This window comes from Scomber scombrus, chromosome 1 (genome assembly GCF_963691925.1).
Source record: "Scomber scombrus chromosome 1, fScoSco1.1, whole genome shotgun sequence".
Lineage (NCBI taxonomy): Eukaryota > Metazoa > Chordata > Actinopteri > Scombriformes > Scombridae > Scomber > Scomber scombrus.
In genome coordinates this window covers 11,714,757-11,733,219 of record NC_084970.1, presented here as the reverse complement: position 1 = coordinate 11,733,219, position 18,463 = coordinate 11,714,757, and the positions used below count along the sequence as shown (strand labels likewise).

At 38.3% G+C, this 18,463-nt stretch overlaps 3 protein-coding genes across 3 annotated transcripts; 2 read left to right on the top strand and 1 right to left on the bottom strand.

The window, feature by feature from the left end:
• The first annotated feature begins 1,335 nt into the window (after window positions 1-1,335).
• chrna3 (cholinergic receptor, nicotinic, alpha 3) lies at window positions 1,336-9,628 on the top strand. Its single transcript, XM_062420551.1, has 6 exons — window positions 1,336-1,548; window positions 2,172-2,311; window positions 4,935-4,979; window positions 6,434-6,543; window positions 6,851-8,051; window positions 8,205-9,628. The coding sequence occupies exons 1-6, from the start codon at window positions 1,488-1,490 to the stop codon at window positions 8,331-8,333; spliced, it is 1,686 nt and encodes a 561-aa protein (XP_062276535.1). The 5' UTR covers window positions 1,336-1,487; the 3' UTR covers window positions 8,334-9,628.
• A 1,389-nt stretch (window positions 9,629-11,017) lies between these two features.
• Window positions 11,018-13,906, top strand: LOC133981725 (uncharacterized). Its single transcript, XM_062420564.1, has 7 exons — window positions 11,018-11,402; window positions 11,582-11,695; window positions 11,834-11,861; window positions 12,064-12,146; window positions 12,573-12,612; window positions 12,835-12,902; window positions 13,493-13,906. The coding sequence occupies exons 1-7, from the start codon at window positions 11,039-11,041 to the stop codon at window positions 13,573-13,575; spliced, it is 780 nt and encodes a 259-aa protein (XP_062276548.1). The 5' UTR covers window positions 11,018-11,038; the 3' UTR covers window positions 13,576-13,906.
• A 1,906-nt stretch (window positions 13,907-15,812) lies between these two features.
• Window positions 15,813-17,297, bottom strand: LOC133979594 (UDP-glucuronosyltransferase 2B17-like). The gene has a single exon (XM_062418145.1). It carries the CDS (start codon window positions 17,280-17,282, stop codon window positions 15,813-15,815), a length of 1,470 nt encoding a protein of 489 aa, XP_062274129.1. The 5' UTR covers window positions 17,283-17,297.
• Between the last annotated feature and the right edge of the window lie 1,166 nt (window positions 17,298-18,463).

Genomic DNA, 18,463 nt, shown 5'->3' with positions numbered 1-18,463 from the left:
ATATGAATCCAACAATGTTCCATAAATGTGAGGATTATTTCAAAATGCAATATGTTTAATTCCATTACAGATTAAACAATAACATCTGAATTAAAACAATAACAACAACAAAATAAACATCTAACAGATTAATAATCCTTAAATTAAAATTACAGGAGAACTTTACCAGCGTGAGGGTGTTTGTCACTGAAGTCATATTAAATGACCTGAGCCTTAGCTGAAGTCTTTTATGTGTAGGTGTTCAAACAACATAAGTTTTCATTGTAACCTCGCTGGGACAAAAATGTCAATTCAAAATTTATTTTTAGTCTTATGTGATGTAATTCTTTATTGATCCCCATGGGGCAATTCTCTTTTTACTTGCCCCAATTGAGTGAGTTAAAAGTGGGTAAAACACCAAGCCACATTAATGGTTATGGCTATTATTAATTTGTATATCATTTAAAGGCACTTCAGCATAGCACATGTCAACTTAAACCTTCATCCAGCTGAGGGACAGCACTGTCAAACCAATGGGTCAACTGAAACTACTCCTAACTGACAACGGACTCTTTAGTGGCAGATATTTTGAATTACCAAAGCAGGAAAGGCACAGCAGTAAATAATAACATTAACAACATCTTGATTCCATAAATTGTCCCAGTAAACCATATTGGTGAGTGAGCATGCACAGTGCCAGAGCCCTAGAACTCACCTAAATGAAAAGCAGCAATCACTAATGTTATAAATTCCTGATTTTTCTGCTTTGACAAGTCAAATGCTTTTATATGTCTTCCTTGAAAAGGATCTACAAGGGTAAAAAGGAAGACCACAATCAAATACAAAGCTGTATCAGAGGTGGAATTATAAGTAGTAAATGACATACCAGTACTTTTGAAAAAAAAAGAAGAAAATAACAAAAAACATTGTATTCTTAAATAATCAATAAAGAATTAAATAAAGAAATATTCTGTTGTGTTCCCAAACTACCTCTGAGGGCCACCAAAACCCTCACCCAGTGACAGACAATACTGATCTTGTTTGATTAATTGACAGCTATTATTATCTTCTTGCACAAGACTCAGATTTGGACACTCACCCTCCTCAATTCCCCCACTTTAAGAAAACTGAAAAAAGGGAAGAAACAAAAACTATTCGAAAGATGTATACGTTTTAGCCAATTGTGTAACCATACTTGTTTCCCAGACTTAAAGAGAAAACGTTGGAGATGATGTAGAACCTAAAAGAACTGTCCAAAAAACTGCCCCCCCCCCCTTGTTTTATCAGATTAGGTCACTTTAGGTTGCACATTTTTTTGCAGTGCAGTAAGCATCCTGCCAGTGACTGGCTGTGTGTTTCAGTGTGGCTCTGCCTCCCTCTCTCTGCTCTCTGGGCTCTTGGCAGCTGCAGACGTGCTTTCACTCTTCCCCCTTTCTCCGCCTGTCTGCTTCGCAGAGCGCTACTGCCTCTGACCCTGGATTAATATCACGATTGCCAGGTGAAACAGGATGAAAGCCAATTTTTGCTCTCTTTTGCACACCTGTTCCTTCTTTCTGTTTCTTCTGCGGGGTGAGTAACAGGGTACTTCATTAATAGAAAATGTTGTTAATTGTTGCTTTACATAAACATGTTAATAATGTTGCCTCAATTAAAGACAAAAATGAACATTTTAAACAAAGAAATTAAGACAATATTTTTAAAGTAATCCCCTGCATGAATAAAATATGTTTATGTCAAATCTTTATATAATGCAGATATTGTGGGGAATCAAAATGATGACTAAACATGGCCATGTTTAATGTGAGGGGATGGATGTAGGCTATTGTATTGTTGGCTATATTTTGCTGCCAGTATTCTCCACAGGGAAACATTTTAAAATATACCGCATGATAACTTGAATGTAACACACACACACACACACACACACACACACACACACACACACACACACACACACACACACACACACACACACACACACACACACACACACACACACACACACACACACACACACACACAAACACACAAAGAGTTAATCTTTCCAATCACTGAAACAAGAGAAATCATTGTTTCCCTAGAATAGTGAGAACTAACAAACATGATCATCTGGCAGTTATTCATCCTGAAAACAAGCTGTTATTAACCATGTGCAGTGACAAGTTCATGTGTGACCCTCTGCTCTGATGCAGGAGGCATATGTTCAGAAGCAGAGCACAACCTCTTCGTTGAAATATTCTCCAAGTACAACCAGTACATACGGCCTGTGGAAAATGTGTCCGATCCAGTCATTGTACAGTTTGAGGTGTCCATGTCTCAGCTGGTCAAAGTGGTAAGTATAGCCTACAAATATTTTTTATTCACAGTTTCTGAGACTGAGTGCTTAAGTCTATCTAAAGGTTCCTGTAGTGGTTAAACATGTACCATTCAATGAGCTGTCATGACTTGAGAGTATAAGCAGGAGGCAACATAAAGAAATATTTGCCTGTAAATGTGTGGACTCTTGACTAAGTTTTGAGAGGGGGAGGATTGTTGCACCATGTGAGACACCTGGGATATTCTCTACCAGTGCACAGTTACCCTGAGGAGGGATCTAGGTGAAAAGAGGGTCAGCATGGCTGTTAGTCTGGTCAGGACAAGATAGGATATGTCAGCTGTCTGAGCACCTTTCAGTTTAGGCAACCTCTATCACTCAATCGCTGCCACTTCCGATGAGCACCACTGGATTTAATGGCAGGTTTTACTGGAGCTTGTTGTGTGTAGACTGGTTGGGTAGACACATGGCTCCCTTGCTTGACTCAGACAGGTCTAGAGTAGATAGCAATATTTAAACAAAAAAGGAGCAGAATGGAGAGCGTGGGTATACTTTGGATATACTGCAATGTGTCACATCAATCCCTGAAGACATTTTATCAATATCATGTTTGTTACAGTTTTAAATCAGTCGAATTGATATACGTCATAGTATGAAAATGCTTTAGAGCCAAGGCTACAAGATTTGTTACAGTCTGAATGGATAATGTGTTGTCTGACACCTTGCAATCAGTTTTCCTCTGAATTAGAAAGCTTTATATTTTTTCCTCATTAGAGCTAGATAAATATTGAAGAGCTGTCTGAATGCAGAGATGACAAAGAGATATCCTTATCCTTAATACAGTTGATCTATCAGGCTGCTGAGATCACAGCGCTGATGAATGGCTATAATTCTCTTTTCACACCTGGTCCACCTCCCTTAATGTTGGTCAGCCTACACCAATTACAGCAGGGCCATATGAGCTCATTTAGACCGTCAATAGCTCATCTGCTTGGCTGTCTCATCCATCAAGTTACAATCAGGCATCGTACCACAGGCAGTGTGTGCTGACTGAAGGGGTAACAGAGGGTTCCTTAAACAAACAGTTTGACATTTTGGAAATATGCTTATTCCCTTTCATGTCATGAGTTAGATGAAAAGATTAATACCAGTCTCATATCTGTACGGAAAAAAAGAAATTCCTGCCAAAAGCTAGCTCAGTCTAAAATAAAAGCTAAAAACAGGGATGAACATATATCTTGGCTCTATCCCAAACTAACCAAACCTCCCAATCCCAAACCTCCAAAACTAACTTATTAACATGCTATATACACAACACATTGTGGTTTTACAGGGGGTTTATACTGGATTATTTCTTGCCAATAAATTATAGGCTAGCTGTCTTTGTGCTAAACTAAGCTGATTGCTGGTTGTAGCTTCATATTTACCGTGCAAGCATCAGGGTGGCATCAAGCTTCTAATCAAACTCAAGAAAGTGAACGTGTGTATTTTTTTCAAAACGTAGATTTACTCTTTTGAATGTCTGTTCAGAAGATTCAGTAATAGTGAGTTGGTGCTTATAATGCATTTTATAATTCTAAAAATCAAATGTACAGGCTTTAATGGCACTCCCTTTTGAAAAAAAGACACTAAATTGTAAATGAATCTCCATTTGATCTGAAACAGAACATGCTTCCTTTCTGTCTCTGCACTCTGCTTGATTTGGTAATAAGGTGCAGGATGTGCGTCTTATCAAAGCTCTCAAAGTACTATAAAAAGTGAACGCTGGCTTACCAGGAACACCGAGTGGAGGCACGCTTGTGCTAACATTTGTTAACTAACACGGCAGGTATCGTTATCAAGTACGTTTAAATTTACTTAGTCTGGTCTATTGCCAATCATTGCCAGCCTGACAGTGAACTGTCAGTCAACGCCCACATTGCAGACATCAAAGCTACTATTCATCTTTATATCTTATTACCGACCAACAATTTCCAAAATGACCACAGCACACCAATCAGAGAGATTGAGACTATATATTGACTTTGTATTATATGAGAGAAAATGCATTTAGAATGGGAATCTATTGGATCCAGGGATTTTTTTGGAGCCAGTGACAGGTGGTGTTGCACTTTAACAGACTTCCGCCTTGGCTTCAGTTACAAGCTGGGGTTGTGGCTGCTTGTGTAGAACCTCAGAGCTCTCCTGGATATTAAACGGTGGCATGAACGGTTCATGTTATGTACTGGGTCATGAGATTGGTTCATTCACGGTCTAAGTCACACACAAACCTGACCGCCACAGTTTTTTCTCCCCCGCCCACCCTTGTCTCCCTGTCCCAGCTTTCTCACTCGGCTGTTAGAATAAAAGTTAAGGCTATGCTGCGAGCTCCTCCCAAAGCATCATCCCCTCCTGGCTCCAGCTGTCATGTGTGTTATGCTTCAGGCATGGAGGACTCAGGTGTGCCTCTCTGAATCCTCTTGTCTGGGATATGCAGAGGTCTGACCCTGCAGGGAGCACACAAACAATCCTCAGTGGTAAACTGGATGATCACCTGTGACAGTGTTCTTACAGTTTTAACATAAAAAAAAATGTAAACATTCATGTGTTTTTTCTTTTCTTAAAATGTTTTCATTAAGGATCAATTCTGCTCTCTTGCCAGGATGAACTCAATCAGATCATGGAGACGAATCTGTGGCTGAGACATGTAAGTTTATGGTGCATGACTGTTCAAATGGACCTTGAGCAAGGGGATCAAGTATGGATCTAGCCTTCTATCATACATGACTCTTTGGGACCAGACCGACAGGTTGAATTATTCATGGGAGGAAGCTTTTTAAACACATGGATCCTTGTAGTCTCTTAAAAAACGTTCAATAAATCAAACGCATCAATTGAAAATTAATTAAATTTTTTCAATTTAAATCAAAATCATCTGGCAGTGGTCTGATATTGATCATTCTTTTAACACAGAAACCTTATCCTTATCTTTTGCAGTACACTAAACAAACCTGGATTAAGAAACCTTAATCTTATTTCAGAATTGTACGGAACAAGTCTACAGCGAAAATAAAACAAGTGTCTATACTGTCTGTTGATTGATGGTTTTGTCATTTAGTTGGTCCTACGTGGTTCCTCTGCTGCCATGATGCGTAGTGCATTGAACCATTTTGAATCAAATGAGGCAGAGCAGGTCTCCAGGTCCCATATTACAAGTGCTAGAGCCATGTTGATGGTAAAGGGTTGACTTGTAATTGGTCTTCAATGCTGTGAGCTGAAGCACTGTTTCACTTGTTTTAATGTCATCTAGTATTCTGGAGTCTCTTTAAGCATTGTAAACACATCAAGGAGAGACCCCCATACCACCCAAATCCTAAAATACACCTTAGTCACATCAAGATACTGTTTCTTAATTAATTGAAATTTTTAAAGCTCTCCAAGGTTGCTTTACTATTGTTGCTTTATGGGTCTCACGAGGACACTGAAGCAAAAACAGTGGCAAAAAGGTAATTCTTGCTCTTATATCCGAACTATTAACAACACACTTATTTTGTTTAAACCACTTGGCTTAAAATAATTAATTTGCCACAATAATGCTCAAGTGTATTAATGAAACTTGCTACTGGGTCATTTTGCTCAGTGTGTCATGAGAAAAGATGGTAAACTTAAACTTACTGCGGGCAGCTTGTTATGGTATCAACTGCTGCTTGGGTCATTTTTATCTTGCATGTATTTACATTTGATTAGGATTATTTTTATGACTTAAAAAACTAATGAGCTGTCAAATTCAGGTCAAAGATTTAAATTAACCAACTAGATTTTTTTAAACTGCTTTCAGTTTAAATTTTGATGAAAATGAGAGCACAGATTCAACAACACTTACAACACAGTACATAAGAAAGGCATTAATTTGGTTTCAGTTTTACCAATACAGGTGGACGATACAGTAGGGTTTCAAACTGACTGCTCCTATTTTTTAACATAAAGTCTGACACTGGATATCCATAAATAGAAAGCATACTTAAAAATCATGCCATGTTATATAAATATATCTTTTTTTGGTTTTCATTATTCATTACTTTAGATATGTTAAAAATGCTGAAGAATTGCAGTCTTTTTTGTGTTTTTAATGTAAATGAATCATCCTGTTTTGTCTTTCAGATCTGGAATGATTACAAACTCAGATGGAATCCAAAAGATTTTGGAGGAGTCGAGTTCATTCGAGTGCCATCCAGCAGGATATGGAAGCCAGACATTGTGCTGTACAACAAGTGAGCATAACAACAAATTAAAAACCTGGCTCAATCACTTCATTGATTGTTGCATTTATGATGAAAGATTGCTGCACAATAACAAGCCATATCAGTCTCCACTGGTCTGCTAATTTTGCATGGGCCATTTGATTTGTTTTGCACAATAGTAGGAACGTTAAAGGGTGCAATTTGCTGAGAAAACAAAAGACATCTTTTTTCTTATTAACATGACATGACACAACAGTCATTTGTTTATATTCCCCAATTTAATCCTGCTTCCTTTGTCTCTTTCATCATCTCATTATTTCTATTTCTTTCTCTACAGTGCAGTTGGAGATTTCCAGGTCGATGACAAGACAAAGGCCCTGCTTCGTTACAATGGTGACGTTACCTGGATCCCTCCTGCCATCTTCAAAAGCTCCTGCAAGATTGATGTCACCTACTTCCCCTTCGACTACCAAAACTGCACCATGAAGTTCGGTTCTTGGACCTATGACAAGGCTAAGATTGATCTGGTGCTGATTGGTTCAACCATAAATCTCAAGGACTTCTGGGAGACTGGCGAGTGGATCATCATCGATGCCCCTGGTTACAAGCATGACATCAAATACAACTGCTGTGAGGAGATCTACACAGATATTACCTACTCTTTGTACATCCGCCGTCTGCCTCTTTTCTACACCATCAACATGATCATCCCATGCCTCCTCATCTCCTTCCTTACCGTGCTCGTCTTCTACCTGCCGTCTGATTGCGGTGAGAAAGTCACTCTGTGTATCTCTGTCCTGCTGTCTTTAACTGTCTTCCTCCTTGTCATAACAGAGACCATTCCCTCCACCTCACTAGTCATCCCTCTGATTGGGGAGTACCTGCTCTTCACCATGATCTTTGTCACTCTCTCCATTGTCATCACTGTTTTTGTGTTGAATGTCCACTACCGCACACCAAAGACGCACACGATGCCCTGCTGGGTGCGGCGTGTGTTCCTAGGGCTGTTGCCCAGGGTAATGTTCATGACCAGGCCAGAGCGAGACCCCGAGAAGGTGACAGTGGCTGACAGTGTTTCGATGATGCATTCGAGGCCCTGTGCCATTCATTCCTCAGGTTCTCTGCAAAAACAGAATAAACCTCAGGCCCTTGCTTCCAGTGTGGTGTCCAGCCTGACGAACCGCCAGCGGCTTTTCAACAACGCAGAGCTCTCCAATCTCAATAATTTAAGCAGAGAGACAGCCAAAGGTGCCGGCTCTGGGTTCCTGTGCCGTGAGGGTCGTTGCAACTGCTGCTGGCACCAGAGATCCAGCAAACTGCCTGCAGACTCTGGGGGAGGCAGTGGAGGACTGGGCAGTCTTGGGGCCTTGACTGGAGGCAGTGCTGTTGGGGCTGGAGGTGAGAGTCAGTGCTCCAGTTCTGAGTCTCTGGATGTAGGAATAACGTCTCTGTTGCCGCTCTCCCCTGAGGTCAGGGAGGCTATCGAGAGTGTCAAATACATCGCAGAGAACATGAGACTGCAGAATGAAGCAAAGGAGGTAAGTGCTCAAAATCGTAAAAGAATTTATGAAGGGCGTGGAGAAAGTACTATTGTTAAACCCTTACATGGAGTGCACTTTCAAGGAAACTGTGATAATGTCACAACATCTCTGCCATGGCATTAAAATGTTTTCACTTTGATCCATTCACAGGTTCAGGATGACTGGAAGTATGTTGCCATGGTTATCGACAGGATCTTCCTCTGGGTATTTGTCCTTGTGTGTATCCTGGGAACAGCTGGCCTCTTCCTGCAGCCTCTATTACTTGGGGAGGACATTTGAATCAGTTTGACAAAACAAATATTTTAGACGATTGATCTGCATAGCATTCGTTGCAATCTCGCCATGGCTCAGAGAGAAAATACAGGGTGGATCCAAACTGTCTGGTAAATGTTGATTCAAAGGGTTCAGTGTTTGTTTGTTTTTTTCAGAGCCATATGTTTTGTTTTTGTTTGTTTGCCAGAATTTTTAAGAACTCTCAAATGTTGAAGACATTGCTAAAGTGGAATGGAAAGACAATTGTAATTAGTTATTTCACCATGTAAGAAATAGTTTTGCAGTATGACAACACCCAAACAATTACATCAGACAGAGTGCTGGTGCCCTAAAACAGGATACCAGGTAATATCTGAAAAATTAAAGAACTGTCATTGCTGTGTTTTATGAGTAAATAATTGGTACAGTAATGCATTTGTATGATAATTTGAATTCATAAAAGTAATCCTACTTTCAGAAAAGTATGTACATACATTCACATAGTCAAGTAGTTGATCTACCATCCATTCACATAGGCAAGTCATTGATCTACCATCCAGTCCCAGAACAAGAAAATCTTCTTTTTCTTATTCTTTAGAATATTAAGTACTGCTGAGGGCCATGCCCCAAGTAAAAACGTGTTTAAGGAGTCAAACTGTTTGGCATAGATTTCCATGCATCACAACCAAAAAAGGATGTTGATGACAATGTTCAAAGAGTGACATCATGTGGTAAAGCTATGCTACTACAGATGATAAAATGGCTTTCTTACAGTTTTAAAGGGATATGTCAACCATTTTGTCATAATCTGCATTCGCAGTTGTAAAATTATATTTAAAATAGTGCACATTTGATTTTATTTAAATGGCTCAAATGCTTAAAGAGAGCTGCTGTTTGATTTTGAAACCATTACCTCCTGAGCAGTGCTGAGACTTTATCATTTGGATTTTAGTTGTGAAGGACATTGACATTTTCCCAAAAGTATATGATGTGCAAAGAGACTGTAAATACCAATTCAAGACCAGTCTTACTCATGTATCTGTGAAAATAAATATCCCAAACGTGTGTAAAGGTGTAAGATGGAGCTCTTACTGTATGTCAGGTGGTGGTTTCTGTGACTGGAAACAGAGGCTCTGTGATGTAGATGTTATTTCAAGGAGGCCACCGAGGCTCTGTTATTACTCTGTTTCATGTCTTCTGTGCCCCCATGGAGCTAACTTATTGGATCACAATCAATACAGAAACCAAGTGATGAAGGACATTATTGGCTTCCTCTCTTTTCTTCATCTAACCATTCTTCCTGGCCAAAATAAAGTTTTTCTAAAAGATCAAATTCTCACATGTACTCATGAATTCATATATGGTGCCACTGATTGCCTTTTGTTTTTTGTACTAGTGGTTTTGTTATGTTTTTCAGCCACTGCTGAAATGCATAACGTGAGATTCATACCGTATGTGACAGAGACTATGTGCTAAAAGGCTCTTAAGCATTTCAGGGACTAATTGTCAGTATGTCACTGATTCTTATTTTACGTACAGCTAAAAATCAGAGCAGATGGCAAGCTATGTCATTACAAGGAAATCCAACCCATATTAATTTAATGCTGGCAGGGAAGCATATACACATACTGTATTAGCTTGCTGTCACATCTGATAAGAAACCTCTGGCTAATGAATTAGATTAAAGCTCACTCAGAGCTCGTGCAGCTGACCTGCAGGTGATCTCCCAAACAGATTCTGTATGATGAACATACAAAACTAATGAGCTTCTAAAGGTATCAGTGAGTCTTTTTCTAGGTGTCTTTTTGAGAGGCTATGTGCTGCAAAGACCGACTATGAATAATAAAATAAAATCAGAAAAATGTCCACAGAAGCTAATGTTGAATATTACTAAGAAGTAACAGCACTTACTTGCCAACAATTGCTCAGTTAAAGCATGCATGAACTGTTGTTCTTTTCTTAACTTGTGATGTTTAATTATAATGTTCAGTTGTCATAAGCCACAAGGTCAATCACAGGATGTAGTTTATTATAGTTTCTCTTATGGTATACACTTTCAGCTTTCTGTAGACATACAGGGTTTAACAAGGTATGCTGTGGCGACATGGGTTTCACACAGCAGCTTGCAATCATGAATATAGTCGCCGTTCTTCTGTGTGAGTAACATCTTTAACTACTTGATTGTTTGCATTTACTAAGTAAACCTTTGTATGCGAGTTAAAGAAGATGTAATTTATTTTATTTATTTATTATTTTTATTTTTTCTTTCTTCAAGGTGCTCTGGCATATCAAGTCATGAGCCAAAATGATGGTGAGCTTTCATTCCTCAATACCACGACATGTTTTGAATTGTATCATTTATTAATACAGTGTCTGCCTCTCCAACAAATTCATTTTGCAGATATCTTTCCTGCAAGGATCTTGGCCCAACAGAAAATGTTAAGTGAGAACAGTGACCTTTATTTAACCTGCAGCACATTTGGTACCAAGAAAAACAGTTCTGTTTTTCTTTATTTGTGTAAGGATGGTCATGCAATTAAGAATATGGCCCAGAAGGAAAGTCAAAATGATTTGACCTTCATCATAAAAAATGTTGGTACTCAGCATAGTGGAAATTACAGCTGTGTTTTCTCCAAAGCGGATCACCCACTTTCTGAAGTAGCCAAAACAGGAATCAATACCTTAGAGATTCTTGTTATAGGTAAGGCAAGTTTAATTCCTATGACAGCATAATGTCAGTGTCACCTCTTTCTTCTAATTGTCTCCCTTTTGCAGCCAATTTTCTCCCTGCAGATATTTCAATGTCTGGACCATCCACTGTCAGTGAGGGAGATAATGTTGAATTCAGATGCACTGTTTCTGACATCTTACAAACATTTGATAAATGTCAGTTCATCCACTCTTACTTGAAAAAGAATGAGACTGTCCTCCAAGTGCAAATATTTAATATCACACGGATGGAGGTGACTTTCCCCATTGGCGGTGCAGTCATGAGGGATTCGGGGCATTACACCTGTGTGGTGCTGCCATCTAAGTGCCTCCAAGAGAACGAGACAATACTGTATGGAAATAATGCAGTGTTCCTAGAAGTCAGAGGTGAGGATGGCATCTAGAAAAAAGTTATTTTTTTACTTTAAGTTTTTCTGTTTGGGCCAGATCCCTAATTCAGTGCCTTGATTTCAGTGAGTTATTTTACAATGGTAATGCATATATATATTTTATAAAACACAACAATTGTCATTATGCTGAGGCTGACACGGCTGTTTGCTTTCCAGAAAGTTTGGTCGTCCGAGTGACTTTCTTATGTGGATTTGTGATCCAGATGTTATTACTGGTTGGGTGTCTGTGTTGGAACAAACAAAGTTGCGTAATCAAAGGTGAATCAAATGGTGAATAACTCAATTTCAGAGTTAATATTGTATACAGCAAAAGTTCATCTTGGTTCTCCTTTTCAAATATTATTGACTGACAAAAAAAGTTCTTAGTATTTTAATTTCTTTCTACTATTGGGTTTCTTTCTATTTCAGAACGGCATTCAACTTTGTGCAATCCATGGTGAGTTGTGATAAACTGTGGTTGATGCTTTCACCTTACAAACTGAAATATATAATATATTCCATCCTGGTTGTTGAACATGCACAGTGTTTATAGTTAACTGTAATAAACTACAAAGTGAATCTGCAGCTGACACTGTCAAACAAACAATACTGATATGATAAAAGGGCTTACCTATTCCTTGAACTGTATTTCCTTACAGTGAAGACAGTCAACAGGCAAATCTAGATGTAGTTGAGAGACAGGAGGAAAGGACAGAGGAACAGGATCTGGAAGGACAATATGGTATGTTGAAAATGAAATTACAGTAAAGACATAATCATCTATACAGACTGAAAATTGTATCTAGTTGAGTTTTGTCCTGTTTCTCAGAATCTAAAAAGAAATTAAAATGTAAAAAAATCACACACATCTCCTAATGTTAAGTGGATCTCATTTATTATAATGTTTCATAACCCACCTTTCCAAAGCATCTCCTCTTATTCACCCCTGCTTCATCATGAAAATTGGTCAATTGATCAACTGTAGCTTTTACCTTGACTAAAACGGTATTTGTGATATTTTGTTAATTGTTTTCATCATTATGTGTTTTGTGGTTATCACCAAAGCACTATGGGGTTAGGGGTGGGGAGCAGTGCGGGAGGTGGGTAACCCCGTTTGTTTGTTATTAGACTTTCTCATTTATACATTTTACAATATATGCATTTTCAGATTCATTAGAAGACTCTTTCAGCATGGACAATGAAGAGGGGTAAGAATATTAATCATTTACAGTCAAAAGTATTGTTTTTAAGCACATTGAAACAACATAAGAAATAATAAAGAGGATGAAATAATAAACCTGTCTTTTGATACTGAAAATTATTATTATTATTGTTGTTGTTGTTGTTGTTGTTATTATTATTATTATTATTATTATTATTATTATTATTATTATTATTATTATTACTCTTTGACAACATTTTCTTAGCAGGTCTCAGAATAGTCTGGCTGTTGTGGAGCCCACTTATGAGAGCTGTGAGCCAGTGTACGATGAAGCAGGTAACTGATGGCCTCCATAACATGTCATTACATAAGTTTAGCTACTTGTACTATTACAGATGTTTTTCCTTTTTTAAATTTCTTTTTGAAGTTCATAAAGATGACCTTAATTTCTAACAATCAGATAAGAATGATATTCAGTGACATAATCATATGTGTGCCAACTGAGAAACTAAAGATACTGTAACATGTAGATTTATAATTACAATGTAAGAGTTGTGGGTATGAAAGCATGTTGTTTTGTTGTATGTTTTCTTTATTTTATTGTCGTATGAAGGAAGGTCAATAGAAACAATGCTCAATAACAAAACAATATGGACAGTTAATGTGATAAGTAAATTAACAAAAACAAACTAAACTTATCAGCTTAGAAGCCATTACACAGTTGACATTGTCTTGTCACTACACATTGAGGTTTTTCTTTCTGTTAGTAAGGAAAGTGTATCTTACAGGAAAGCCACATCTTCACTTCTGACTCAGCTAATTCTGTTATGGAAAGCGGTAGACTGAACAAAAAGAATCGAGGGAGCTTAGAATAGATGCATGCATGTCTAAATCACAATAATGTTCTGTGTACTTTCCAACCACAGATGATGAACCTGCAAGAGCAGTGCCTTTGTACACCATGTCCCTCAAAAAGAAAAGACACAAGATCTCTAAACACACAGAATAAGGGGAACACCTGCTGAAGTTGGACCACCGTTAAGTCCATCCATGTCTCTTTCATAGTAAAGCAATGTTTATGTTTAGAATGAATATAATCTTGCCGTTTTGTGGAAGTATGGTGGCCAAGTTCCTCTTGAACCTGCTGTTGCCTCTCAGTTATTCAGGAGGTATTTTACTGGGCAAATTAGTTGCAACCAAGGCACCAAAACATTGAATGAAAAGAGTGGGTGTATACTATTTTGTACAATCAGTGCTTTATAGAATATTTTGCTTTTTAAAGTGTTAATGTTGTAATTTTGCTGACTGAAGAGATTTTATTCTGTTTTAAACAATACAACGTCTCCTCCTCTCACATGTAATTACATTACATTTGTTCTCTGTTTTTGTCATCTGTAAAATGTGTGCTGACAGAAATGCATTTTAGGTGCTTTTAAATGTAATAAAACAATTCTGTTATTGCGAAACTTTCTTCAAAGAGTGAATTTGCTGTGAATAAAGTACATTTTTTCGTTTTAATTCTTGTGTTGATATGTTTCAGCTCATACGGGGAAAGATTTCAAAAAAGGAGATGGCACACAGATAATTAAAATAAAAACAGTCAATCATGAACATAGTGCACTGCAGGGCAACAGCTTGCCCAAGCTCGGTGAGAGTGTGTGTAGGCTAGATGGAAACACATATCAATATTTAACTATAATTAATTTTAACGGTGTATCACATGTATGAATGTTTTACATCAATGTTTTAACTGTATTAACAACCCATATCACTGTTGTGTTTTTATTTTCAAGGAGATAACATGAGATTACCATCCATGTTTTGTAGTTGTCGTATGAGTCCAATCAAAGAGTTCAATGACACAGTGTGAAAAGAGAATCTCTCCATCAGTAATAATGACTTGATGTTTTCAGCTGATTAGCAAGGCGTAGGATTGGGTAATATCCAGCCAGTACTGTATGGTCCCTATCGATACACCCGCTGTCCGTAGTGTTTAGGCAATGATTACGGTACACAAAGGGTTAACAGTCGGTCTCTGTTAGAAGTCCCGTCTCTAACGTAAATATCGCTCTCCGATTGGCTCTGGCGGTTTCCCGCGAACGTACATGTGATTGGCCGTCCCCGCTGTCACTCCATCGGCTTGTAAATGCTACCTGCTGCAACCTGCTAGTTGACCAGGACAGGAGCGACAGGAGGCCACAATGCATATATCTTTTTTATTTTTTTTGGTACACATATTTTATTGATGTATAGGAAACATTACAAAGCGACAATAGAACAATACAAACAGAAGCTGGAGGAGATGAAGGAGAGGCTGGAAATTCACAGGTGAGGTTAAATAATGATGAATATGTTAGTCATGAGATTCAGCATTGTGTCAAATGTTAGTGTGATGATGACCTGAATAACAATATATTACTAGTAAATACAGAATGCATATTCTCTTTAGATATTCAGATATGCATTATAAACATGTCAATTAGGCCTACTGATGTTTGATTTATTGATTTTTTATTATGATTGCAAATGCAAAAAACCATCAACTTTCAGGAGTGCTGCCTTGGAGCATTTTTATGTCCCCACCAATGTCCAAATCAAACCTACTCCCTTGTAATAGCAACCAATCAAGAACAGCATCCAATATATTAGCCAGTGCTCCTTTCCTGCTCTCTCTCATTATTGCTGCTCTCCTGTGGGAAATACAACAGAGAAGGCAAGGAAAAGACTAGAGGTTATCTGCTATCTTTTTTGATACTACCACTGATGGACGCCCAGTGCTGTTCTGTTCACATTGGTTACTTATCTCACATGTTTCATTCATTCATTCATTCATTTTACCTGTGATTTTCTAGTCTGAACACGGTAACAGTGAGGCCACCTTGGAGGAAAATATATCCTCACAATTCTTGATTCCCCTGGCCATTCATCTTTACACAACAGCTTTATACAATGAGTGACAGCAACCTGTGCTGAAAGCAAACTTGCCTGCTAAACCTGACTCTAAAATGCGTCATAGAAGCCTCACTTGCCCTTTCTTGGAAGAAGTTGGCACAGAGATATCTGCAGGTGTTTCATGGAATCACAGAAGTGTTTAATCAACAAGAATCAAATGCAACATAATTCATATCATGACAGAAAATGTAATTCACATATCCTCCCTTTCCTGTTACTTGAACAAAACCACTAAACAACAATGATTACATTTAATATTTGTGTGTAAAGAGAAACACCATGAACAGTGTCTTATCACTTTTTATTTGTTTTCTTGTTGTTTGCAATACATACAAATCTGAGGAATACAAAAGGGAGAAAAAAAATCACTACCACAGTAGCCAAGAAAGTCAGGACCACATCTACAGAGTAGAAGGAGTACCAGGGAAGTCTGTAGGACTCTGTTCTCAGGTGAGCTGCTCCTTTGTGTCTCATGACGAACTCTATCCAGAAGAGGGCGTTATCCATCGGCTTCATTGGCTGATCTCTGTGCAGCATGGAGAGTCTTTGCATGTTAGTCCTGTAGGAGGGCTCATTCAGTACTTCCTGTATGGCGTTTAGGAAGTTGTTGTCTTTGGCCGCTGTATTAATGGTTAGAATCTTAGCTGCTCCCCTGTCTTTCAGACGCAGCAGGTTGTCATATTGGTCAAAAAACACAGGTATGCCCACAACTGGCACTCTGTGATAAATTGCTTCTTGGAGTCCATTTGTTCCTCCGTGAGCCACAAATAGTTTAGTCTTGGGATGTCCTAACAGGTCATTCTGTGGCATCCAGTCCACTACAAGAGTGTTGTTGCCCAGAGCAGCTGGTCTGTCACCTTTATGCCTCCAGATGACTTTCTGAGGTAATGTGGCAAAAGCTGCAGCTATTTTGTTTGTTATGTCAGCAGGAAGTTCACTCACGAAAGTTCCCAGAGACATTATGATGACTCCATGTTCCCCTGAACTCTGGACAAACTCCTCCAAGTGTTGAGGCAGAGGTTTTCCAGGTTTACACTGGAAACCTCCTATATAAATAACATTAGGCATGGTGGGACGTGGAAACTCAAACACAAAATCCACTCTCATGAGCCACAGATCTGCTCCCTGTAATAGGTCACTATATCTGACTTGTTGGCCAAAGAACTCATCACAGACAGCTTGATACTGAGGGTGGATTAGAAATATATCCTGAGCTTGCCAAATGACGTAGAAAATAAGATTTTTGACTCTTTGTATGAAATTCATTTTGTCTGTCAGTCCTGTGCCAATCAATGGGATGTAAGATAAAGGAGAAGGTGCAATGGCCATATGTCCCTCCCCGCTAGTTATCCACCGCACATTATAGACTAGAGGTAGCTTAAGAGCGTGAGACAGCATTATTCCTGCACCCCATGCTGGGTCAGTAAACACCATGTCATATTTACTCTCCTTTAGATTTTTCATTAAGTCATAATCTTTAAACATGTTAGTTGCCATTTTACAAATTATTCTATGCATGTTAAACATTGCAGTAAACATTTCTAGCTGCAAACTTGCAAAGTTTAAAACAGAACTCTCCCCCCGCTCTATATCAATGATCTTTTTCAGGATAGGGTTAATAAAGTCATGATTAAAGGCTTCGCTGACAGGAACTGTGATTGTATTGTAATGCGGAGAGTCATCCCTGATGTACCAGCTTTTATTGGTGCGTACTACATCAACGGAGTGTCCTCGAGCGTGGAGAGCTTTGATCATGATGTCCATGTTTACCCAGTGGCTTCCTTCTAAAGGAACAATCAAAATCTTGCCTCCATGACAAATTCTCCATGATAAGAACAGGATGGTTAATAAGAAAATAAATTCTTTTGAATTTCTGTGCAGGAGCATCTCTAACCTGAAAGGAAAAAAAACAAAGACATACACAAATAATTCCAGAACACATTAAATGCCATCAATGCCTCAACAAAAGCAAACTCAATAATAGATTGATCTGTAACATACCTGTTTTACATTTAGTAGCTCCAGGCATGCATATGGGTGAAGTTCTCCCTAGATGTTGGTGTGAAACATCTTAAGTACCAGCGAATGCATAACTACAAATTCCAGGAAATCTTACATAAGTGGATTATGGATAAGCTCTTATTAGGGCTTTTCTTTCAGGAATGGAGAACAACGTAGTCTCTTTGTTGAGCCATGAGCAGAAATGTATCACAGCTACTTTTTTGTACTTCTTTGAGTAAATTCTTAAAAATCTATCTAGCATGCATCCTCAAGTGGTTCATATTTGTAGGCAACAACTCAGATTTTCAAAGGTGTGTTCACCAAGAAGATGTAAATTATTTGGGAACGACCCAAGGTGGTCTAAATAATATTATATGTGTACTTTAATGGTTTTTTATAATATTAGAAGTCACAGGTCGTACATGTCTTACACCAAGATGTTTATGTTTCATTTTTTCTTCTCTCTTCCTCATTCAGTCTGTATCTCAGAGTCAAACACCAGTCAAACAACATACAATTAACTTTCTACTGGCAAGAAAAAGAATTCAAACAGCACATTTGTGGTGCTAATTTGAAATTCTTCACTTAAATGAGTAGTGCAGCATGTACGTGATTTATTTGATTTATTCCCCAGATTCTGTGGCGGATATTGCATGTCCATTGGGACATTTCCCAACATTTTGAATCATGCACAACCTTTTTGCGTGGATCCTCTCTCCCTTGGTCTATCTTTATAATCTCTGTCTGGTTCAATAAAAAAGACAAAATAACATGATTTACACTGCTTGCCCATGCTCATTTAATTTTGTGCGCATCATCTTTATTTACAACCTTTACATTTGGTGTAACTGGAACTGGAATGTCACAGATTTAATCACTTCAGCCACTGACGTGTCCATGCTTGTGTGTGCCTTCATTGTGTTGCTCAGCTGTAATGTAAAGAC